Below are 25,579 nucleotides of genomic sequence, written 5' to 3' on the forward strand. Positions count from 1 at the left end.
AAAGGTGAAAACCCCCCAGGGCCTCTGCCAATCTGCCCTGGAGGAAAATTCCTTCCCGACCCCAAAAATGGTGATCAGCTAAACTCTGAGCATGTGGGCAAGACTCCCAGCTTGTTAAATTCTTTTTCTAATTTGCTATATTTCTAAGAATTGTTTCTTCTAATGCAAGAATTACAGGGTGAAATTATATGGGACTAGGTCACTACCACACATTAAAAATAACCTCTTACCACAGGAGCTGTTGTCAGGAATGGAGATTTTCCTGCTATTCAACCTACAATTTCCCTTCTTAATTCCATACTATTATGCCAAGTCTCATGCTGGAGTCTCATTGTTTAAATAAACTAATAAGATAACATAAGGAAAATGTCTGTCTGGTATTTTCTTGACATCAATAATGACCCAATTTCCTGAAAAGCAGACAGCCCTTGTGTAATGTTTAACAGTTGCACCATTGAACAGACAATGCGACATATGGTGCAGCATTGCTTGATTAACAAATTTGAAGGTGGCATCATCTGCATACATGAGCTAAACCCGTAGGCGTCCTTGAGATTGTGAAATTGTGTGATGAGCTGATTCTGTACCTGTGACATAAAAGCTGCTAAAATCTGTCAAACGAACAAATGTTTAAGACTGAAGAAATCGGAATTATTCCAGTTGCAATTCTTCCAGTGTTACAGTAGCTACTTTTCATAATCTATACAATTATTTCAAACCCTCATTCCCCAGTGCCTGCCCCAGGCAGAGAAAGCCCCCAGGGCAGCAGCACTCTAGAAGTCTGCTGCATGTGAACAGGATGTTGAAACTCCCTGGAAAGTATTCAAACATCCCCCTGTACTCTCTGGGGCTTCATTTAAACAACCATGTAGGTGCGCTTCGAGGCAGGGGACGTGTGGGGACATAATGGTTCCATAACCTTGTGAATACATCAGACAAGACCTCTGGGACACCCTTACATGGAGGCTGGGATGTGCTGCTGAGAAGGATACTCCAGCCTAGAGGCTGCAGTAGAAACTCTGCTAGCATGCTGTGGACAGAGGGAGGAAGACTCCATTCTTTGGGATTTCACTCCGGCTGCATGCAGAGAAGTTTTGATCCTCAGCTGGTGTACATCCTTTGAAATCAATTTACATCAGCAGAGGATCTGTCTCAGAGTGTTTTCATTGGCAAGTTCCCATCTTTGGAATTCCAGCTTTACTGTTTGGTCTGACAAATCCCAAATTTGCTTATTTTTCAGGCTACACTGCAAGGTTCATTTATTTATGTAGGCCATTCCAGGGGGGATGAGTTGAGTAAGGTGGGGGTTTTAACTTGTGAGGGTTGTGGAGTGGGAGGTTTTAAGGTAACTGTTTCATATGTGTATTATGAATTTGATTAGTGTACCTACAGAGATGCAATAGGAATATTATAAATTAAACAATAGCTCCTTGGCATTTTCTGGAAGGTATCCATGCTCTAGAGCTGGTCTCAGTGTGGTTGGTTCTTGGAGACTGTGTTAAAAGCTACTGATTAGATTCTGCTTCTCAGTCTGTGGGGATGAAAACTCCTCTTCCATCTGTAGTGACTCCAAATTAGTGTGATTATGTGCCTGAGGCTCAGAGACAAAACAGATTGTCTCTTACCCTCAAGAATTTTGGGAGGATGATAGGGTAGATCAGTTTCTGCCTTTCATAGAATCATAGAATATAGGGTTGGAAGAGACCTCAGGAGGTCATCTAGTCCAACCCCCTGCTCAAAGCAGAACCAACACCAACTAAATCATCCCAGCCAAGGCTTTCTCAAGCCAGGCCTTAAAAACCCCTAAGGATGGAGATTCCACCACCTCCCTAGGTAACCTATTCCAGTGCTTCACCACCCTCCTAGTGAAATAGTGTTTCCTAATATCCAACCTAGATTTCACCAATGCAACTTGAGACCATTGTTCCTTGTTCTGTCATCTGCCACCACTGAGAGCAGCCTAGCTCCATCCTCTTTGGAACCTCCCTTCATGTAGTCATGAAGGCTGCTATCAAATCCCCCCTCATTCTTCTCTTCTACAGACTAAATAACCCCAGTTCCCTCAGCCTCTCCTCGTAAGTCATGTGCTCCAGGCCCCTAATCATTTTTGTTGCTCTGCGCTGGACTCTCTCCAATTTGTCCACTCCCTTCTGTGGGGGGAGGGGACCAAAACTGGATGCAATACTCCAGGTGTGGTCTCACCAGTGCCGAATAGAGGGGAATAATCACTTCCCTCGATCTGCTGACAATACTCCTACTAATACAGCCCAATATGCTGTTAGCCTTCTTGGCAATGAGGGCACACTGCTGACTCATATCCAGCTTCTCGTCCACTGTAATCCCCAGGTCCTTTTCTGCAGAACTGCTGCTTAGCCAGTCGGTCCCCAGCCTGTAGCGGTTCATGGGATTCTTCCTTCCTAAGTGCAGGACTCTGCACTTGTCCTTGTTGAACCTCATGAGATTTCTTTTGGCCCAATCCTCCTATTTGTCTAAGTCACTCTGGACCCTCCAGCATATCTACCTCTCCCCTCAGCATAGTGTCATCTACGAACTTGCTGAGGGTGCAATCCATCCCACCATCCAGATCATTGATAAAGATGTTGAACAAAACCAGCCCCAGGACCGACCCCTGGGGCACTCCGACTGCTACCGGCTGTCAACTAGACATCGAGCCGTTGATCACTACCTGTTGAGCCCAACAATCTAGCCAGATTTCTATCCACCTTATAGTCCATTCATCCATACTTTTTTAACTTGCTGTCAAGAATACTGTAGGAGACCATATCAAAAGCTTTGCTAAAGTCAAGATATATCACATCCACCGCTTTCCCCATATCCATAGAGCCAGTTATCTCATCATAGAAGGCAATCAGGTTGGTCAGGCATGATCAGTTTGTCAACCCAGTTTTTAATGCTCATAAGTAGAGCCCTACCAAATTCAAGGCCGTGAAAAATGTGTCAGGGACTATGAAATCTGGCCTTTCTCGTGAAATCTGGCTATTGTAGAGGGTGTTGCGGTATTGCCACTTTTACTTCCTGCATTGCCTTCAGAACTGGGCAGCCAAAGACTGGCAGCTGCTGGCCGGGTGCCCAGCTCTGAAGGCAGCGCTGCCACCAGCAGCCACGCACATGTAAGGGTAGCAACTCCGCGACCCTCATGATTCCCATTGGGTCAGGACCGCCACAGTTACAATGGCATGACACTTCAGATTTAAATATCTGAAATATCTGGGAGCTGTATTAGAGCACTTGTCCTCAGGACAACCATGCTGAAGCATGGAGGGATAGTGTTCTTGTTTCTGAGCCTGGGCCAAGTTTTCCTAAGCAAAGGAACAATCTTTACTGCAAACTCAACATATTGTAATTAGCTGGCAGATGGCACTTACATGCAAGTAGCCAAGTCCTGGAGGATCAATGGCCTAGAGGGCCAAGAAGCCAGACGCTTTCATGACAGCTGTGAGGAACCCAGGATAGGGTTGCCAGGTGTCCATTTTTGACTGGAACGCCCAGTCGAAAAGGGACCCTGGCGGCTGCTGTCCGGGCCGTTAAAAATCCAGTTGGCAGCACAGCGGAGCTAAGGCAGGCTCCTTGCCTGCCATGGCTCCGCGTGGCTCCCAGAAGCAGTGGCATGTCCCCCCTCCAGCAGCTCCTAGGCATAGGGGCAGCCAGGGGGCTCAGCATGCTGCCCCTACCCCAAGTGCCGGCTCTGTAGCTCCCATTGGCTGGGAACCGCAGCCAATGGAAGCTGTGGGGGCAGTGCCTGCGGACGGGGTAGCACGCAGAGCCAGCAGGCTACGCTTCCGCGTAGGAGCTGGTTGGGGGACATGCCACTGCTTCTGGGAGCTGCCTGAGGTAAGTGCCGCACGGAGCCTGCACCCTGACCCCCTTCTGTGCCCCAACCCTCTGCCCCAGCCCTGATCCCCTCCCACCCGCCGAACCCATCGATCCCAGCCTGGAGCACCCTCCTGCACCCCAACCCCCTCATCCCCAGTACCATCCCAGAGCCCGCAACCCCAGCCAGAGCCCTCACCCCCCTGCACCCCAACCTTCTGCCCCAGTCCAGAGTCCCCTCCCGCAGTCCGAACTTCTCAGCCCCAGCCTGGAGCCCCCTCCTGCACCCCATATCCTTCATCCCTGGCCCCATATCAGAGCCCGCACCCCCAGCCGGAGCCCTCCCCCCACCCCCGCACTCCAATCCACTGCCCCAGCCTAGTGAAAATGAGTGAGGGTGGGGGGAGCAAGTGACAGAGGGAGGGGTGGATGGAGTGAGTGGGAGCAGCCCCATTTTGGATGTTGGTGGAGGAGGGGCTCTGTGGAGGTAGGAAGGACTGTGCTGCTCTAGGTGTGGGTGTGGGTGTGCTTGAGCCTGAGGGAAAGGCATGTGACAGACACAGCTAGACTGATCCTGTTGTGAGCACTTTGGCCTCAGGCTCGTGTGTGTCCTGAGGGCAGGTGAAGGCTGAGGGGCTGCGGAACCACAACCCCACTGGGATGGAGGCCCACACTGAGCAGCCACCAGGGGAGCAGCTAACTCAGCAGGCTAGCGCATCTCAGTTCTATGTGCACCACTAATGGGGTTAGCAGCCTTGCGCTGTGGGAGGGGGCGGGGACTGTGCCAGTTTTTCACCATTGTTGAATTCCCTTAAGTTTCCCAGTCCCCTGGGGCCCATTGGTCTGTCCCAGCCCCTGCCCAATGATCTGCCATGTGAATGATTTGAACAGCTCCATGCGTGTAATGGTTTTGTGTCAGGAATTTCTGGACCCACATAAGCAAAGGTGGCAAATGCCCAAGTCACAGAGGAATAGGTGCAAGCTTAGTGCATCTACCAGCACCTGTGTCCATCAGAGAGGGATGTGGGGGAAGGGGCTGTTGGCGCCTGATTAGTATCAGTGGAGCCCTGTTCTTTCCACATGTCTTCAACCAAGTCAGGATTTATCAGCATGGTCTCCACAGAACAGCTGTAATAAGAGGAACCACATAGACAAAAGGGGAACCTCTCAAATGATCAAAAAGAGTAGGGACAGTAAAAGTATGTCCCAGTTGTAGAGATCACTGGTTTCTCCCATAAACTGTTTGGAGGCAAAACTAAAATCTTTTCCACTAGCTTGTGCTTGCTACCTTCATGTGCTGGCCAGTACTCAGCCTTTCCTATGTAGCCTGCCATAAAATGGTCCGCATCATCCAGGTTTTATGTTCAATGGCAGTTAAGTTCCTGGAAATGTTTTTGATAGATCCCCTCAATAAGGCCAAAGGTGAAAGAGATCAAGACTGGATGCTTTCTGCAAGTCACCCACAATTCCCAGTGGCTGCCTATATTTCACCTGGGCTTTTCCAGACAACATGGAACTAACTGAATAGCCCAGTGTACATTGAGCAATGCACGCCTTCTGCAACTCACTCCAGGCCAGGAGAAATGTCTCCAGGTTGAATTTGGGTCCAGTTATGGAGAGTTTGACATCAAACATCAGGATCCTCTATCCCTGGAGCTCCTGTTTACTCACCAGCAACTAGAACTGCCCATCTGTCACAGCACTCAACAAGGGCCTTTAACTTTTTCTTTAGCTGTGTCACAACTCTGCAATTCCACCTTTTACCCTTTGGAAGCATCACAGTTCCACATAATACCAAGAGTGTCAGAGCACCTGAAGATGCATCTGAAGAAGTGAGGTTTTTTACCCATGAAAGCTTATGCCCAAATAAATTTGTTAGTCTTTAAGGTGCCACTGGACTCCTTGTTGTTTTTGTGGATACAGACTAACATGGCTACTCCCTAATACTTGAGTGTCAGAGCAGTCATCGGCATAGGGACTGGTGTTTTAGAAAGGAAAAGAAAACTACGCAATTCAATTCATTCCGCCACACAAACGAAGGCTTGCGCAGTGCAAACAACAGCTGGGCAATACTTTTTAGGACAAAACTTGTTTTTTTTTCCTGAAAAATGCAGTTTCAGATTGATGGAAACATTTTGTGAATTTGTGTCTAATTCAACCTCCCCCCACCCAAATTTTTTTCCCCAAAAAATAGTCTAAATGTTTTGTTTTAATGTTTTCAAAATGCAAAGTGTCCTCTTTTTGATCCAGAACAACTTTTAATTTTGAATTTTACTTCCATTTTATTAATTTTTGTAAAAAATAAAAAAACCTTGAACAGAAAATGAAATGTTTTATTTTGGGTCAAACAAAATGAGCTGAAATGATTTTTTCCCCTACAATTTTTTTGGTTTGCAAAAAATTTCCAAAAAATTCATTTCAGATTGATCCAAAAATAATTTTTACATTTTTTGTTTGGCGACTGAACAGAAAGGTTGGTCACTCTCACAGCTCTAGTACAAATAACAAAAAAGCTTCAACTTCCTGCTACTCTGTCAGCAGAGTGAGGTTTGCACAGTTAACAGGACACGAAATAAGTTTGTTAAGAAGTATGCCAATTTAGTCTTCTCAAACTCCCAGCAATAACACTCAATCCCCTTCCTTTTGTGTCCCCATCCTCCAGGAGCAGTGCTGCCTGCTGGCAATTACCCTTAATTTTGATATGCCAGCAGGAGATTTCTGAGAGGAATGCTTACAAGCCTAATTGCCAGCAGCTGTGGGGACTCCAGCTGCCTAAAATAGGGTTTTAACCTTTGGCTTGCAAGTCTACATCTCACGAATGTCCACTGTGGCACACATTCCTAGAAAAGTTTTGCAATCATTTGATCCAAATGTGTGTCTTGTAGCAGCTTTTTTCGCTTAATTATAGATTGTGAAAAGTAGTAGAGATGGTCAGAAGATGAAATGCTAGCATCCATTGTTTACCCTCAAACCATTTATTTCTTAATGATAAAAATGGGACATTGCATTGGAGCAAATCTTCCTCACAGGCTGGATGGAACAATCTGGCCTTCTTACAAGGGATTTTTAAATTTTATTTCCAGTATTTGATGCTTATAAGAATTTAACTAGCAGGCTGAATTTTCCAGGCTGTTTTTTCGGTTTGGTAAGGAGAAAACCAGATACACCTCTACCCCGATATAACGCTGTCCTTGGGAGCCAAAAAATCTTACCGCCTTATAGGTGAAACCGCATTATATCGAACTTGCTTTGATCCGCCTGAGCGCGCAGCCCCAGCCCCCCGGAGAACTGCTTTACCACGTTATATCCGAATTCGTGTTGTATCGGGTCACGTTATATCTGGGTAGAGGTGCATAAGGAGTTCTTTTCATATATGTACTTCTAATTACACTCATTGTGAATCACCTACAGAAAAAACCCGCACAAACTGTAAAAACCGGTGAAGTCAGGATTCATAATAAGAGTTTGATTACTTCAAACTGAAGAACACCAGTTTAAATTAAAAGATGTCTTAGGAGAGTCATTCTTCACTGCAGCGCAGTGTGTCATAAAGAGATAAAACAAACTGAAAAAATATGATATATATTTAATAGAGCTATATTATTTGCTTTTAATTATGCAAATAGCATGCTATTTTTTCAGTTTAGAAGTCCCAGTAAAAGAAGTAGACTGTTTTTTCCAATAAATATTATCCTCTGAGAGCTGTGAATTGAAGAGTACATTATATAAAAATATCAGTTATAGGTCACTGTGCTTGATTAATGTTGATGGGCATATAATACAAATCTGGCAGACGTCAAAATCTTGGCAACAATCTACACATGCAGTGCTGATTAATAGGAACACACAAATTAAAATAAATCATGAACATTCATTTCTTATTTACTGGTTTGATTTCTTCATGACCCATAAAATGCAAATCAGAAAGTGAGTTATGTCCTCCTACCAGAGAGACAGGAAGCAAACTAAAAGCTTTGTGACTATTTCTCAACATTGTAAGCACCTAGGGCAATTCCTGTCCCCGTTCCATCTGCTTGGTACCAGCATCACAGTTGGCTTAACTAGGCAGATCAGGAATCCTCCTGGCCCAGGGAAATCCCCAAATGGCATGGAGTAGGTTTAAATGGCATAGAGGGACTTGTGTCAGTGCACCTGGGTGAATTTCACCTTCATGAACAGATATGGATTTTGGGGAGTGGTAATCCAACCATGGAATTTCACAGCAGCGGGAGAGTTTATAAAAACAGATTTGTTAAATCAGCATTTAAATTTCAGACTGAGGTATTATGTAAAGTGTGTGCTAACCTGGGCTTAACTCGTTTCTTTAGTTTACCCCAAATTTTCAAACATGGGTGCCTATATTTAGGTACCTAAACCTCTATTTAGACACCTGAACAAAGTGGTCTGATTTTTCATAGATGCTGAACATCCACAATTCCCATTAACTACAGTGGGAGCGATGGGTGCTAAATAGCTCTGTAGAGCTGCATGTTTGGAAATTTTTGGCCTTTTATATTAAAATTTGCTAGTAGAGTTGAGGAATGCTGCTCCACTTGCAATCACTCAAAGCCCTCAGTTACACATAATATTATCATTCCCTAAAACATAACTTTTAGTCTGAAGTCCTACATTTTGGTTATACCAATGCCACCCCAGACTTATTATTTTCTAATTCTGTGTATTTGGGAATCTCTGAATTCAAAAAGCCTACCATGTATTACAGGGTTTATTTACCATGCATCCTGTGCAAAGCAAGCCAGTCTATTACTAATACATTTATGGCTAAGTTACTGATGACCTTGCAAACCTGGCTTGAGCTATTAATTAAAACGTTACCAAACAAGAAATAAATATTAATAGCCCGACCAAACATGCTATGCAGTCTTTTCCAATTCTGTGATATAGTTTTAGATGGAAATAGTCCCCTACAAATGAGAATTGCCCTGTTCTTAGAGTATTAAAAGACTTAAAAATCTCATACTATAATAATAAAATAGTCCCTAGGCAGCAATTACAGTAACTCCTCACTTAACATTGTAGTTATGTTCCTGAAAAAATGCGACTTTAAGCGAAACGATGTTAAGTGAATCCAATTTCCCCATAAGAATTAATGTAAATGGGGGGGTTAGGTTCCAGGGAAATTTTTTTCACCAGACAAAAAACTATATATTATATATATACACACAGTATACGTTTTAAACAAACAATTTAACACTGTTCACAGCTATGATGATTGTGAAGCTTGGTTGAGGTGGTGAAGTTAGAGGGTGGAAGAGGGTGGGATATTTCCCAGGGAATGCCTTGCTGCTAAATCAGTGGTTCTCAAACTTTTGTACTGGTGAACCCTTTCACACAGAAAGCCTCTGAGTGCGACCCCCCCCATATAAATTAAAAATACTTTTAAATATATTTAACGCCATTATAAATGCTGGAGGCAAAGCAGGGTTTGGGGTAGAGGCTGCCAGCTCATGACCCCCCAGGTAATAATCTCGTGACCCCCTGAGGGGTCCCAACCCCCAGTTTAAGAACCCCTGTGCTAATTGATGAACTAGCACTCGGCTGAGCCCTCAAGGGTTAACACGTTGGTGTTAATGTTGTTAATGCAGCCTCTATAAGGCAGCAGTAATGGAGGGGAGGGGAGATAGCATAGCAGACAGAGACAGACACACACCTTGTGTGTGGGAGAGAGAGAGAGAGATGCACACTGCCACTTTAAGTAAGCTGACCCACTCTTAAATGCATTGTCTTTTTAAGTGGATCAGGAAGTTGAGACAGCAGCTGCTGCCCCAGGCTTTCTCTGTCTTTCTCCTTCCGTGTCCCACTCTGCTTTATATGGAGAAGAAGGGGTAAGCGAGGTGTAGGAGCAGGGGGGAGGGGGCCACCTGTCATTAGCCCCCCTTTTTCCTTCCCCCCGCAAAGCAAGCAGGAGGCTCAGGGAGCAGCTCCAAGGCAGAGGGCAGGAGCAGCACATGGCAGTGGGGGGAGGGACAGCTGAACTGCCGGCAATTGCTAGCCTGCTGGGCAAGTGCTGCACAGGGAACTTAGGGGAGAGGGGAGCTGATGGGGGCGCTGCCGGTCCACCCTGGTTCTAAGCCCCCACCAGCTAGCTACAACAGGCTGCTCTTCCTGCAAGCAATGGACAAAGCAGGCTGCTGCCAATCGATGTTAGAAGGGAGCATTGCACAACTTTAAAGGAGCAGGTTCCCTAATTAATCAGCAACGTAACAACAAAACAACGTTAACTGGGACGACTTTAAGTGAGGAGTTACTGTACTGAAAGAATTCCAGCCTAGTAACCAGTGTATCTTGCCACCCTGTAATCGCTAACTGAGAGCTAGCATAAGGCCTGGGGTTTGTGAAAGGTGAATCTCAAATATATTATTGCCCCAGATGTGTACAGCCACAAATGTGATGACCTGGGCTGAGCAGCTGGAACACCACAGGATTCATGTGAACCTGCAGCTAGAGAACCACATTGATGCAAGCTGTCACAGATCCCAACACGTTGAGACCCATCCAGGCCATAAAAACCTGCATCCGAACAGACACCTGCGCCCTCTGCTCCAGGATGCTGAGTATTGAATAGGTCCCCAAATAAACCAGCTCCTGAAAAGAAGCTAGAGCAACATTGGTTTACCTCCGTTCATCACCTCCCTTTCTCCCCCGCCTCCCCCCACAATTTGTGCTTCCAGGAATCAATGGCCCCAGTTTAATGGATCCTATCTAATGCAATACCAGAGTAGTTTTAACAGTTGTCGAAGTGTGCGTGGATGAATGGGCCTTTCCTTCAAAGGACTGAAGCTAGGACCACCATGAAGTTGGTGAACATTTGATTGGCTGCAGCCAGGCAGAGCTCTGAACTCCTAATGGCATCTCAGAACAAAAAGAATTATCACAGCAAATTCTGGTGGGCTAGTTGAAAATTAATGTGCATATGTTGTATTTATTTTGATGTAATTTGAAGAGTCTGTTTCTGACTGTATGCATCATGCAGATCAAGAGCACAAAAACGTTCACCTACAATTACTTAAGTACTCCAGGGTAAGTACTACAAGTACACAGGGTAAGTACTCCAGGTGAACAGGATGAGCCCCAGAGGAAGGAATTTATGGTGTTATGATCCAGGATTTAATGGAAAAAAGCAGACACTTAGGGCCTGGCTATGATCTCAGTTATACTGGTGTAAATCAGGAGTAACTCCACTGAAGTCAATGGAATTATACTAGTGTAAAACTGGTGTGAAGCCAGAATCAAGCCCTTAGGGTCAAGTGTATATTCTGTATATTTTGGTCCATTGTGTCTCAAAACATGTCTTCAGCTACTATGATGATTGTTATAAAGTGATGCTTCAGGTCCTGAATTCCCTTCTTTTTGTGTAGATCTTTGAGAAAAAGGAAATGGAAAGAAGGAATCTCCCCAGAGCATTGAGACATATAGCTAAGTGAAGTGGTGATTAGCAACCAGAGATTTGAAGATGAGAGTACTCTTAGCTTGGCACAGCCCTGGGACAAACCCCATATGACTTGATCCTCTTAGGGCCTAAACACTTCACTGGATTTGCTTCAGTGTTCTAAGTCCTCTTCCTCCACCTCTCTATTTAAAGGCTGCAGATTCTAAGTACGGTATGGGGTTGTGGGGGAGAATTTTACTTTTGTTTCAGAGAATCAGGTAGTTTTCCTTGAGTGAAATAAAGGCAGCATTGATGGTTACCTATAAGGAACACTAGAGGTTGGGAAGAGAAAGTGACTGGACCATAAAAGCATCTTCTCTTGTTTCATTGTAGTTTGGCTTCAGGGTCCAGTATCTCTGCCTCGTCTTTGGCTGCCATTTAAGATTTCACTTCCTTAGCTCCATCCAAAGGTGGGGTTTCCTCCATTTCAATATATTCTAGTCAAGACAAAGCTTTATCACAATTCTATATCAAGTCTTCACATTTGGAGAACTTGAACATTTATGCATGGTTTACTCCCCTAAATGATATGAAAAAGGCACTGGATCACACCACAAATAAGTTTCCTCCAAAGAAACCTGCTTTCTCTGGTTACTGGTGTATCCATAGCAGAACTGAAGAGACTAATGAGGTGTTAGATTGGAAAGCTCTTGGACTTTTACAGTTTGGCCATGTGCAAGCCAGTGATAATGAAGTCCAATTATTTCTTTAGATGTGAATGTCTGTGAAAACCTCCCGTGGACCAGATATAGGCCAGATGAGTCCCCCAAAATTAGATTTTGGTGCATTAATCATTCACTGAAATCTTCTGAGATGGCCAGTTTTGAGGAAGCCAGCCACTTGTCTATATCCCAGTGAACTGGCCTCAGAGACTGAAATCTGCACATAGGTTCAAGAAAGCTCTAACAATGAAGTTTTCTTGTGTTCAAGCCTTTGGCTAGAATTCTTCCATATGGTTTTCTTTGATTTTAAATCACTATAATATTATAGTGCTAGAAAATAAAGCTATCAGTTTGATGTAGAAAAGCCATGAAAATAGAGGGTGGGTAGGTTTGGGAAAAGGAACAAGAGGTGCCCATGAATCTACAATAAATAGATTTACCTGCTCCCTAAAATAGCCTAATCCAAAACCACCATCACCTCCTGTTCATGGAGACACCGAACTGGAACCTGAACTCAGAAGCTGTTTGCTCCCAGAGAGGTTTCTGCTTCTAAAGGGAGAGTCCAAAACTACTGAACCAATCCAAATTTTGTTCCAGAAAGGAGTAAAGGGAAAGAGGAAACAAGAAGATACTCTCATATTCTGCACTGCTAAAGAGTTAGAGAAGAGTTACCTTTTACTCTAGATAGTAAATCTATACAGTTGGGTCTCTCCCCTGAATAGATTACAACAAAGCTTTTAGTTTCTTTCCATTTGCTAAAGGTTGTATTAGCCACTGCCTTGCCACAATACATGTGGTTGTTTGTAAATATGTGGCAAGATCCTGCAAATGGACCTGCCTAGGAACATGCCAAAGAGCTCCATTACATTCAGTGTGGCTCTCTGCAGCTGTAGGATGTGCTGGGTGGATCCCTTTGCTGAACATAGTTTTAACTCTGTACACCCAAGACATGAGTCATGAAGAAATGACTAACATTAGGTGATAATCAAGATTTTTCTTTTGCATCAAAAACATTCACCAATTGTTTCCTAGGTTAAAAATATTTAAAAAGAAAAATTGTTTGGATTGGCTAACATACAGAAGAAACCCTGTATCTGCTGGTGACAATGTTTCATAATTAAAGGTCATCTGAGATTTCTGCATTTTTTGAAAATTAATTCTACAAAGAGCATGAAAAAAATGAAAAGCACTTTAATAAAAAAGACACAACCTTATTTATTAATGTTGCACAATCATATCTTACATACCAGAATAACAAGGTCCTCTTGCTACCACTGTTATCTCTTTCTGATGTTTGCAAGCAGCTCTCCTGAGGAAGCATTCATTTTGGTAAGTGTCTCCATTTGATCCACAAACAGGAATGTAATTTGTATGACACTAAAAAAGAAAGTATCAAATAAATTCAGTCATGCAATCACACATGAATAATCTTTAATACAATACACATGAATGTATAGGAAAATAGTCATGCAGAAAGGTAAACTGTCAGACTGCTTGTTAACAGTAAATCATCATTCTGTTTGGTTAAGAATGACTTCAAATATCCTTTCATGGGCCATGGGAATGATAGTCTCTCTGTATAGGCTGCAGGGATTAATTTAGCAGGAAAGATTAAAATAATTAAATATGTCTAGCGAGGCTGTATAATGACTAAGGGGAATACAATAATCATCTACAAGTATTTGAAGGGTAAAAACACCAAGATGGGAGAAAAGTCCTTTAAGGTAAAACAAGAATGTATAATTAAGAGTAATGAAATGAAATTGAGCAAAGAAAAAATTAAGGTGAACATCAGGGAAGATTTCCTGACTGCAAGATTTAGACTATGGAATTGTCTTTCAAGGAAGATGGCAAAAATCCCATCCCCTGAATATTCATACTCCTATTTAGTATGTGATTTTTTAGTTTAGTCAACATCTGTCATAATACTTTTATATTGTTGTTATATATCAGGGATCAGCAACCTTTGGCACATGGCCCATCAGGGAAATCCGCTGGTGGGCCAGGATAGTTTGTTTACCTGCAGCGTCCACAGGTTCGGCCAATAGCAGCTCCCACTGGCCATGGTTCACCGTTCCAGGCCAATAGGGGCTGCGGGAAGCGGCAGCCAGCACATCCCTCAGCCCACGCTGCTTCCTGCAGCCTCCATTGGCCTGGAACGGTAAACTGCGGCAGTGTGCCAAAGGTTGCCGATCCCTGTTAAATATCAAATGATATTGTGATAGGTCCATTTAAAAAAAAGAAAGGACAATACATTAAATAAGTGTTTCCAAACTTGGGACGCCGCTTGTGTAGGGAAAGCCCCTGGAGGGCCGGGCAGGTTTGGTTACCTGCCGTGTCCACAGGTTCCGGCTGATCGCGGCTCTCACTGGCCGGCGTTCACCGCTCCAGGCCAATGGGAGTTGCTGGAAGTGGCGGCCAGTATGTCCCTCCAGTGAGAGCCGCGATCGGCTGGACCTGCGGACGCGGCAGGTAAACAAACCGGCCCGGCCCGCCAAGGGCTTTCCCTACACAAGCGGCGTCCCAAGTTTGGGAAACACTGCATTAAATAAATCAATGCCCACCATGAAAGGCTTTGGCATAGTATTTTAGTAATAGCTGTCCCATCCTAACAAAGACGGAGTAAATGTCTCCTGTACCCAGTGTACATAAAAATAACGTAGAAAACATACTGTAACCACTCCACCTTCCAAATACCCAGGGAAAGAAATACCAGTCCACTCCCAAAATCAATGAAAAAACCCCCAATAACTATTTAGGGTTTGATCCAACTCTCATAGTACACCACTTTCTGATCCATAGTACCACAAGGAAAAAGAGGGATTAAGGCCTGGTCTACTCACAGACATTGCATCTGTTTAACTGCAGGTGTGATGCTAAACTGATTTAGCTAAACTGATGCTAGAGTGTCTGCACACAAGGTTGTACTGGTATAAATTTTATGTTTAGACAAGCCCCCAAAATGCTCTGATGTCTGGATCAACTTCTTTGACACTGCAGTTGTTTGTTTATTTTTCAAATGTGTATAACTTGTTTATCAAAATCACTTTTGGCATACAAGCAATCAAAATATCTCATTTTTAAAGTTAATTTTAAAGGAAATTATTCTTCCTTCCCTGTCACCCAATCAAAAGTAACCAAGAATGTAATAAACTCCACACACAGAAGCAACTCACATTACTGCTCTGAAAAGTGCTCATAGCATCTCTGTGGTTCTTTTAATTTATTGAGCAGCCTTGGCCTGTGAACCTGTCAGATCTCATGCTAAGCAGGGCCAGGGCGAGTCATTGCTGGAATGGGAGAAGTTTTTTGGAGAACTATATTTTCCAATGCCTATGTGTATTCCCCACGTTCAATCTAGATGTTGCTGTGTGCTATTTAAAAGCTACCAGTTTCCGCTGCATTTCAGTGATATGTGAAGTGATGCCTGCTTTATAGTTTGTTTGTGTTTTTAATGCTTTGGGAACATTGGATGACATAAATGTCAATCATTTTTATTCTATTGAAATCCTGCAAAATAGCCTGTAAATTGCTCTGCAAGGATCAAACACTGAAACATCTTTATCAAAAGTGTAGCGAACACATTCTCCCCTAGTGAGCACAAAACCAAAACTATCCTTTTAATGTTTACAGCTGCTGAATGTCAGGACATCATTAAAATGTGCAAGGTCACTGCAGGGAGAGCACTGGAGAATCCCCTAGCTACTTGCACGCAACCTCATTTGCAAATGTAATTCTGGAGTTTTAAACGTCAAAATATCACCTAAACTCAATAGATGTGGTGGCAGAAAGAAAGAAAAAAAGAAAAAGATTTGTTCATAGATGGACTAAATCCCCTGGCGCTCTTCCTTCAATGATGTTACGTTTGTTTCAATGACATCCTTATATTTGACAGCAAGTCATTTCCAAAAGCGCTTCTAAGAGGAAATGTTATGATGATCCATTAGTACTTAAACTCCTTAAGGTTTAAAAACCTAAGAAGAAACAAGACTGGGATGTTGGTCACTGGTTATTCCTATACATTCAGGGAAAGAATCTCTCATGTGGAGGAGCTCAACTCAGCAAGGAGAGCGGGGGGGTGTCTGGGACTTGGTTACAGCTCCCTGAACATGAGGGAAGATCTGTGACTGCCATTATTTAAAGCAGCTTTGTAGCTGCTCTGTTTCTGTTTAACAGAACAGCTGTTTAACAGCTGTTTAACAGTATCCCATTCGTCATCCAGAACATCTCTGATGCGGGGAGCGGAGGGGGTGGACAAGGGGTGAACAAAGTGGATCCACCGCCATCAGCTTTACACCAGCTGAGAACTGTTCTCTAATAGGGACATTTTCAGCTAGCTAAGCCAGACCCTAGTTTCTTTAGTTATGAAACTGCCAAGATAGAACAGATCTTTGAAAAACTGCAGCATCCCTGGAATATTCACTGAAATTTTTATTATCTGTTTCTCTTGCCAGTCACGACTTTTCAATTTATATGCAGAACAGCTGAAGGGACACCGTCAAGCGGGTTCTGTGTGGTTGTTATTTTAATAAGTCTTTAATTTGGGATATTTTGGAGGTGCCAGTTGAAGCTCCTTAATTAAGGTTGAGTTGAGTTTTGCACTTAAAACAAGTATTCAACCTCTTTGTTACATATGAAAAATACACATATTTTAGCAAGGGGCATTTTCTGTTGATTCCCTCATTCTGTTTCCTTCTTTTGGTGGAAACCGATTTTACTGCTTGTAAATTCCTGTGTGCTAATAGCAACTTTTAAGTTAAGCTGAGGAGGTAGAAATGTGCACCAACAAAAATACAAAATGTTCTAACACTCTGAACATTGTAAACAGAAATAAGATAAGACAGAATAACCAGTGACTGTGTGATTTATTGATTCAAAAATCATGAATCAGGCACCCCCAAATATCGTGAGATTGTCTTTAAAATCATCATATTTTTAAAAGTAATAAATGTTGTGTTCTTGTCATTTGCTTTCTGGTTTTCAAACCTTCAAAGGATACTCCGGTTACATTTTAAAGTTTTTTCCCCTATGACTATTATGCCTAGAAGCATACTTAAAAAAAATGAAAGCTGAGATTCTCACAACTCCAGGAGCTGGGTTTTTTTTAGAAAAACACCAAAATATGAGCCTTACAATAAAATTGTGAAATTTGGCAGCAATGCCAACTAGTCATAGGATGGCTCCTGATTTAGCAGTTTGAAAATAATTTAGCACTCGGTATCCAAGAATTTAGAAAGCTAAAGAAACCTGAGTATCTTGCAATCATTTTAGATTCCGGTGCTACAAAGCTGGCCATAGAGACAAGGCACAAGTTTACTAAGAAACCTGATTTGAAGAAAGGTAGTTTTGATGGGCATATTTGATAAGGGCGACCTGTAGCTTTACCCTCATTCAGAACAGTAGGAGATGGTATCCTTTTTGAAAGAGGGCAGTTCTTGGTAGAGTTCTCTGAATCGAACATTATCCTTTGCTAAGGGAGTAACTTTTAGTTACGGAGAATAACAGGGAAAAATGAACAATAATGCTTTAAAAATTGTTCAGATGTAGCCTGTGCTGAAGGTTTTGATGTGTTTTAACTATATGGTAAGTTTGACAAGTCTGTGTTATTCTGTTAGGATCATTAGGGCCAAAAAAGGGTCTGATGCAGGGTGATGAATGTCTTAAAGGAACTATTTTTTAATTCATTTAATTCCTAAGATAACTAATGGATTTATTTGTATGATCTCAGAAAATTCATTCTATCCTCAGAGTCAGTGCTATAAGTTTGGGGAGGATACACATATTCTCTCCCTCCCTCGTGAACATCAGATGTACGACGCCTGCTCTCCTACCCACCCTTAGCCCCACGCTACAGAATGTCCTAATGAAGCTGTGCAGGGGAGTTGGCTGGGAGCATAGTCCCTCTAACTCTCTGTCAGGGTGATTCACAACCTGTCCCATTACATATATTTAGAATCTAGAGAACATGTCTCATCAGATTACATAAATGTTTAGGTAGCTGAAACTTTAAAATTAACACACTTCTCAGTGTTCCTATAAATAGCCCAATATTTCAAATCACAGTAGATACAAAAGTGCAAAGTCCTTACCTGAAACTGACATGCACATTTCAAGCCATCTCCATCTTCTTTACACACTCCCCCATATTTACATGATGATTCATCACACACTCTTACATCAGACTCCCTTACATTTAATTCTGTAAAAGGGAAAAAAGATGGATAATGTAGTGATTTATTTTTTGGTATAATAATGTCAGCTTCATCTTTAAACCAGTAATTTTCCCACGCAGATATTTTTTTAAAAGTCGATACTCTTGTTCCATATGCTGTGTGCCAACTGGCAACCAGAGGTAGAGCTGTTCCATTGGCACTGTATGTACAGCTACATTCTGCCTCACCACACAAACAGCTCCAGAACAGGGGCACACGTACACTGCCAAAACAGTTATTGTCTTCCATATTCTCACTAGCAGTGCTCTCCCCAATACACAAACGGCCCATTCCCCAGCAGATAATATCAGGAGTCAATATACACACACAAATAGATAGACCATGTCCCCTCTGCCCCTTCTGCTTTTCTTGTCACAAAGCCTGAAGGAGGAGCCATGCTGTGGATTTTAGTGGGGGCTAGAATCTGTTCAGAAAACATCTTTCCTGCCTTCCAGCCCAGGAGGCAAGCCACACTGTGATCCTTCAGATTGAAAACATTATAAATATGTACAATATTATTATTATTGATTGATTAGTATTATGGTAGCACCTAGGAGCCTCAGTCATGGACCAGGACCCTGCTGTGCTAGGTGCTGTACAATAACAGAACAAAGTGTTTACCCTGCAAAGTGAAGGCGTGATTGTAGCAGGGATAAGAGTAGCCATGTTAGCTTTAGTCTAGCTGGCGTGGGCAAGAGTCACAGTGTAGACATAGTGGCATGGGGTTCAGCATAGGCTAGCAATCAGAGTTCAAGCCCTACTCAGCTTGCTAGCCCAGGCCACCCATTCTACACTGCTATTAGTACCCATGCTAGCTAGATCAAAGCTAAGACAGGTAGGCCTACCCCTGCTACAATCACACCTTCACGTTGCAGAGTAGGCATACCCTAAGACCTTTGTCTACACTGGAACTTCCTCGGCAAAACTTTTGTCATTCAGGGGTGTTAAAAAACCACACCCCCAAATGACAAAAGTTTTACCGACAAAAAGCGCCAGTGTGAAGAGCGCTTTATTGGCAGGAGTGCTCTCCTGCCGACAAAGCCACTGCCACTTGTGGGGGATGTGGCAGCACAGCTGTGTCGCTAAAAGCAAGGTAGTGGAGACAAAGCCTAAGACAAGAGACAACAGACTGAGCGACAGACAGACAGAATTGGGGAGCACAAAGAAACAATACTGATCAGCCTCATAGGCAGTGGTCTCAGCGCACCAGCTGCCTAACTGTTGTCAAGTTTTTTGTAGGCATCACATCAAAGAAGAGCTTTAAGGGGGGATTTGAATATTATTAACCCCACACATAAACATGAGCATGCAGAAGAGAGAACAATGAAAAGTAAGGGTGGGATTACTTAAAGAGCTCAGTGCTTAACTCTCACTGAAGACAATGGGAGTTATACCATTGACTTCAGTGGAAGCAGAGTGATACCAGCACTGTGTGCTTTTAAAAATCCCACTCTAACAGTTTAACGCAGTGGTGGGCAACCTGTGGCCCGTGAGCCGCATGCAGACCATCAGGATAATCTGATTGCGGGCCACGAGACAGTTTGCTGACATTGACCGTCTGCAAGCATGGCCGCCTGCAGACAGTCAATATCAGCAAAATGTCTCACGCCCACAATCAGATTACCCTGATGGGTCGCAGGTTGCCCACCACTAGTTTAACTTGAAAACATTCCTTTAAAAGGAAAAGGAACTTTCATGCTTTGGGCTAGGTTTGTGTTAGAGACCTACAGAGCTCTACAATAGTACAAACCACAAACTCAGATCCGTTTACACCTATGTTTTTCAGAACTTGCTTTACCACTTTTGATAATTAGAAGAAAACTATTCAGGGGGATGGGCTGAATAAAAGCAGAAGTTAAAGGAAAGAAGAACTTCTCACTATTCAGGAGCTGTGAAATGTAGATGAAAGTTAAAAACAAAATAGTTATGATCATCATTTACAGGCAATCTTCCTGCTAAAATGTCAGTACTCAGGCACCACAGAGACAGACAATATATAAAACAACAGGTGATGTCGTCACTGATGACATTGGTAGTGGAAATCCAATAGAAAACATATATAGAACATGCTTCCATCATCCTTTGATACCAGTTTAAGAATGAAAAACATATTGCCAGACTTTCTAAGGTAGGTGGTGTGGAACTGTGCACATACCTAGTGCACGCTACAGTGATGTTACTCTAGGGGGCAGCATGAGCCAATAGGTTGGGCCCTGGGCTTGGAGCAAGGAGATCTATACTCTACACCTTGCACTAGCACTGACCTGCGGGGTGACCTGGGGCAAGTCATTCTACCTCTCTTTCCTCTAGCTTCCCCATCTGTAATATGGAGATAATTATACATATCATCTTCTGTAAAGTGCTTTGAGATCTACAGACAAAAGAACTGTGTCAGACCTTGATATTATTAGCTGAATGATGAAGCACCATTGGCACCCCCAAATTAGATAAACATGAAAAGTGACTGAAAAAATAAATATGGATTATAATCTATCATTCTTGAAGATATAAATGAAGATTTTAATGTGCTAGTTAACTATCCTGGTTGCCACACCAACGATGTGCATGTGTAGTAACCTGCACCCTGACACTAGCACCTGCTTCAGTTGTGATGCAGCAGCACAGAATGCTGTCCTGGGGAGAGAGACATACAAGGAGAGCGCAGCTCGAACTGGGGAGGGGACTTGGAATCCACCCGAAGGGGCAGTCAGAAAAAGCTGTTAGAGAGAAGGAGGAGGATGGAAATGTGGAGCTAACAGGTGAACTGGAGCCTGGGTACGGGGAGGGGATAAAATAAGAGAAGAACAGGAGAATAAAAGCAGAGGACTAGGAAGTGAGAAGGAGGAAAATAGGAAAGGTTTCAGATCAGGAGAAGCAGGAAAAAAACAGACCTGCGTACATGAGCAGATGCTCTTAGAGAAGGGAAGAAGAGGGAAATCAAATCTACAGACTTACCAGAGAGAGAGTATCCAGGGAAAAAACTGAAAGGAAATATAATTGGTGAAAAAAGGAATTGATGAAAAAGCTGTGTTAGATGTAAACAGATCCTGGAAGCAATCAACAAGAAGCCCACCCACAAAGGACCTAAAAGACATGAACAGAGAGAGAGAGTGATTGTGTGAACATGTATTGACTGAACACAGTTCATAGGCACCTAATGGACAAGTGAGGGCCACTAGGTGAATAAACCCCACTTGTGGATAAACTCGTTGAAAAGAGGGACAGCCACAGGAACGCTGAATCGAAGAAGCACTTCAAGCTGGAGAAAGCAAAGAAGAGGACAGAAAGAGTGCAGCTGTACTTACAGCCACGGAGAGGAAAAGTAGATTCTTTTCTGAAGTGACACTGTATTGTAAAGTAATCTCTTTTATTCTTGTTAATAACAATGTATGTGGTACTAACCACACAGCATGTACAAGCTCACAAAGGTTAATGAGATGGTAATGTATAGTTTATTACTATAAATAGTAAGTCTTTGGTAATATTTTATATTATTTATGCTCCAGACACAATTTTGGTGTTTTCCCTTATAAAGTTTTAAAATTTTAAAATTATCACCTTTGTTTTGGTTTGTCTTTACCTCGCCTCATAGTTAGCATAGCCTAGCCTAGCCAGGTCACCATATGTATTCTCAAATGATAACTGTGATGCTGTGTATAAGAAAGGTGACCATTTATATCACTGTTGTTACCACTGTTACACAATTTCCATAAATCTTTTACAAAGTGTATCATGTAAGATGTCAATGGAAAAGTTATGGTTTGCTAAGTATGATTATCTTGTTCATATGCATGTATTATCTTTATATTGGAAGTTATGAATATTCACTATGTACTTGAATCTTAAATATGTTTTGTTCCTGGGTGACACATAGATTTACACCAGGGCTAGCCAGCTATGTGTTGATGGCCCGTTAAGGACACTCCAGTCTCACAATGGCTCATTGAAGAAACTCATCCCACCCGGTAGGTCTTCCTATGGATGCCTCAGGCAGCGAGAAGCCAGTGGCCACTCCCTGTGATTCAGCAAACCATGTAAGAACATGTGATATGCTCATGTGACCCTGGACTCCATCTTTGGCCAGTAACTTTTCATACAAATGGACTGAGGGCTTTGTTTGGGACAGTAAATTTTCATGCACATGGCCAAGGATATAAAACACTCCTGAAACACCTCAATTTTGCCTCTTTCCTGCTCCAATTCTCTGGACTGTGGATTTACAACTAAAAGGAGCATCTTGAACTACGGACTGAGCAACTTCCAATCTCCTGGAAATTACCAGAGACACTTTACACGCCAGCAGCCTATTCCATCACTGCTACAAACCTGATATAAGGACTTTGCAATCATATGTATGTATATGATCTATTAACCATTTATAACTCTCTTTTCTTTTATTAATATATCTTTAGTTAGTTACTAAGGATTGGTTGACATATTGACCTGGAGTAAGTATCTGATCCTTTGGGATTAGCAGAACCTCACATATGGTGACTTGGGTTTTCAGTAACCTCTCACTATATTAGACCTGTTTGTCTGGATGGGAGTCAAAGGCTAGAATCCCTACAGGGGTCTATATGTGGCTTCTGATTTACCAGTGTAGTACTACAGAAGCTCTTTTGTTACTGGTTTGATGAATCTAATAATAGAATAAACCACCAGTTTTGGGGATTGTTTGCCCTATTTCTCACAGACTGCCCTGAGTGATGTATCAGGGGGTAGCCGTGTTAGTCTGTATCTACAAAAACAACAAAGAGTCTGGTGGCACCTTAAAGACTAACAGATTTATTTGGGCATAAGCTTTCGTGAGTAAAAACCTCACTTCTTCGGATGCATGCATGAGGTTTTTACTCACGAAAGCTTATGCCCAAATAAATCTGTTAGTCTTTAAGGTGCCACCAGACTCTTTGTTGTTTTTTTTAGATACAGACTAACACGGCTACCCCCCGATACTTGCATGTTGTCAAGTATCAGGGGGTAGCCGTGTTAGTCTGTATCTACAAAAACAACAAGGAGTCTGGTGGCACCTTAAAGACTAACAGATTTATTTGGGCATAAGCTTTCGTGAGTAAAAACCTCATGCATGCATCCGAAGAAGTGAGGTTTTTACTCACGAAAGCTTATGCCCAAATAAATCTGTTAGTCTTTAAGGTGCCACCAGACTCTTTGTTGTTTTTGCCCTGAGTGAGGCATTCTCAGTATGGTCCATCCCAGCACCTGGTCACAATAACATTAATCAGATGTGATTGCTTCACTGTAGGATCTGAGTTAATGTGAGAGAACATTGCAGCTTTTCAGTTTAGTATGCTTGCAATTTGCTTCTGAAGGAAATGGTCATTTCTTGCTCCCCATAAAGATCTATCCCATGAAAATGAACAAATGATTAAAATTAATTAAGAGGAAATGGTGATGTCATGCCCAACAGAAGATTGCACCTTTTAATGATAATACATTTCAGATAATATGATTTGCAAAATGAATGATCACATGGATAAATTACAGTGATAACAACTTATTTTTAGGAGTTAGAGAAACTAAATATATATGGGCCCCAAATCTGAGTTCCTCCATTCCTGCGTTGGGCTCCCTGTAATCTGGGATCATTTAGGGGCCTACTTGGCCTATGGCATCAGCCAGAGAAGTCCCAATGATGCTCTAACTCATGTTTACTTTCTGTGCCCCCCTATGATGCTCAGTCCTCACGTGGAAACCCCCTGAATGGAGGAGTATTCCCCAGAGGCAGTTTCCAAGCCTTTAACAAAATTCAACTACCATCTTTATGCTGACAACTCACAGATCTATCATTCTATCCCAGACCTGTGGGACATGGATCAGTGTTCATGCCCCACTCCCCATCAGTAGCCAGCTGGGACGGGGAAGCTAATGATCCAATCAGGGGACCAAATTCAGTGATGAAACCTGGTCATGTGTCACCTGAGGCATGTTGCGCATACACTAAGAAGAAGATCCCAGTTTTGTTTCCTTCTGTCCAAACTAACATCTTGACCTGTCTCTCTGATGTCTCCTTGTGGCTGTTTAGTTGTCAGTGCAAGCTAAATATGGCTAAAACCAAGCTCTTAATACTCCTCCACTCCAAGCCCTTCCTGCTATCTTCTTTCTCCAACACTGTGGACAATGATGCCACCCTGCCCGTAACCTGAGTGTCATCTTCAACTCGGACCTCTCTCTAGATCCTCACATCCGGGCTCTGTCTAACTCTTGCAGATTCTTTCTGCATCACATCTCTGAGATATGGCCTTGCCCATCCACCCACACAGAACTCTCATCCAAGTTTTCATCATCTTGCATCTTGATTACTACAACATCCTTTTCTCTGGCCCGACAAATACATTTTGCTCCACTTAGATTAATTCAAAATGCTGGTGCAAAGTTCATTCTCCTAGTCCATCACTTTGACCGTGTCACCCCTCTCTTTGCATCCCTTTTTTGGCTCCCCCAACCTGTCTGTATCCATCTGTTGTCTTTTACCTAGATTGTAAGCTGTTCAGGGAAGGGACTAGCTCTTTGTTTTGTTTGTACAGTGCTTAGCACAGTGGGATCCTGGTCCACGATTAGAAGTCCGAGGTGCTACGGTAACACTAATAATAAACAATTAGCCCAGAATAAGGGAGCTCCTGCAGCCCAAACCCCTCATCCCCACCCCCACCCCAGATCCCGCACCCCTAGCCAGAGCCCTCACTCCTGCCCCCCAAACCTGTGCCCCAGCCCAGAGCCCCTTCCTGCACCCTGAACTCATTTCTAGCACCACCCCAAAGCCCGCACCCCCAGTTGAAGCCCTCACCCCCTCCCGCATCCCAACCCTCAATTTCATGAGTCTAAGAATCCTGTAAGCCACACACTTTCACGTCTCCTGAAGCTGAGAATTCCACCCGTCTGCAAGGCTGGGTCCTTGCTCTCTGAGCACACCTTGTTCCTTCCTACTCATCTGGCTTAGTTTTCCTCACAATGAGCCCTATCTCATGCATTATATTATGAGAGAAAGCAATAGAGCCCATGGATCAGCCAAAGATTCATCTAGCCCAATATCCATTTTTATGACAATAGCTAAATGAACCATTGGTCTGACCCACTGTGGCTGTTCTTATGTTCTTATTATTATCATCATCAAAGGGATGTAGCCTCCTTTCAGATCAAGTATTGATCTCTGGCAACATCCTTCAGACGGTCTGGTTGGATGTTCTGTGTATGTCCATCTCTGGCAATCTTACTGCACCACTGAAGCCTTTGGCACCCATGTGATCACTGACCATTCCTGGGTAAATGAAAACTAAAAATAACTCAAAATTCAAATTTAAAACAAACAAATCCCAACCAGTTTCACCAGATCGATTCAGGATTCACCTGTCTGTCTGTGACGTAGCAGCCTAATTACCATTTTCAAAAGAGATTTAGAAGCCTTTAGA

The 25,579-nt window shown here is 43.0% G+C and overlaps 1 protein-coding gene across 3 annotated transcripts in view; it reads right to left on the minus strand.

The window, feature by feature from the left end:
- Positions 1–25,579, minus strand: part of TMEFF1 (transmembrane protein with EGF like and two follistatin like domains 1) — a 214,128-nt gene that overhangs the window by 69,067 nt on the left and 119,482 nt on the right. For all 3 annotated transcript variants that reach the window (XM_034761448.1, XM_034761450.1, XM_034761449.1), the window contains exons 2-3: positions 18,033–18,142; positions 13,191–13,320 (exon numbers count right to left, since the gene is read on the minus strand). In XM_034761448.1, coding sequence (XP_034617339.1) covers positions 13,191–13,320; positions 18,033–18,142 — 240 coding nt within the window. The remainder of the gene's footprint in view (positions 1–13,190; positions 13,321–18,032; positions 18,143–25,579) is intronic.

This window comes from Trachemys scripta, chromosome 2 (assembly GCF_013100865.1).
Source record: "Trachemys scripta elegans isolate TJP31775 chromosome 2, CAS_Tse_1.0, whole genome shotgun sequence".
Classification (NCBI taxonomy): domain Eukaryota; kingdom Metazoa; phylum Chordata; order Testudines; family Emydidae; genus Trachemys; species Trachemys scripta.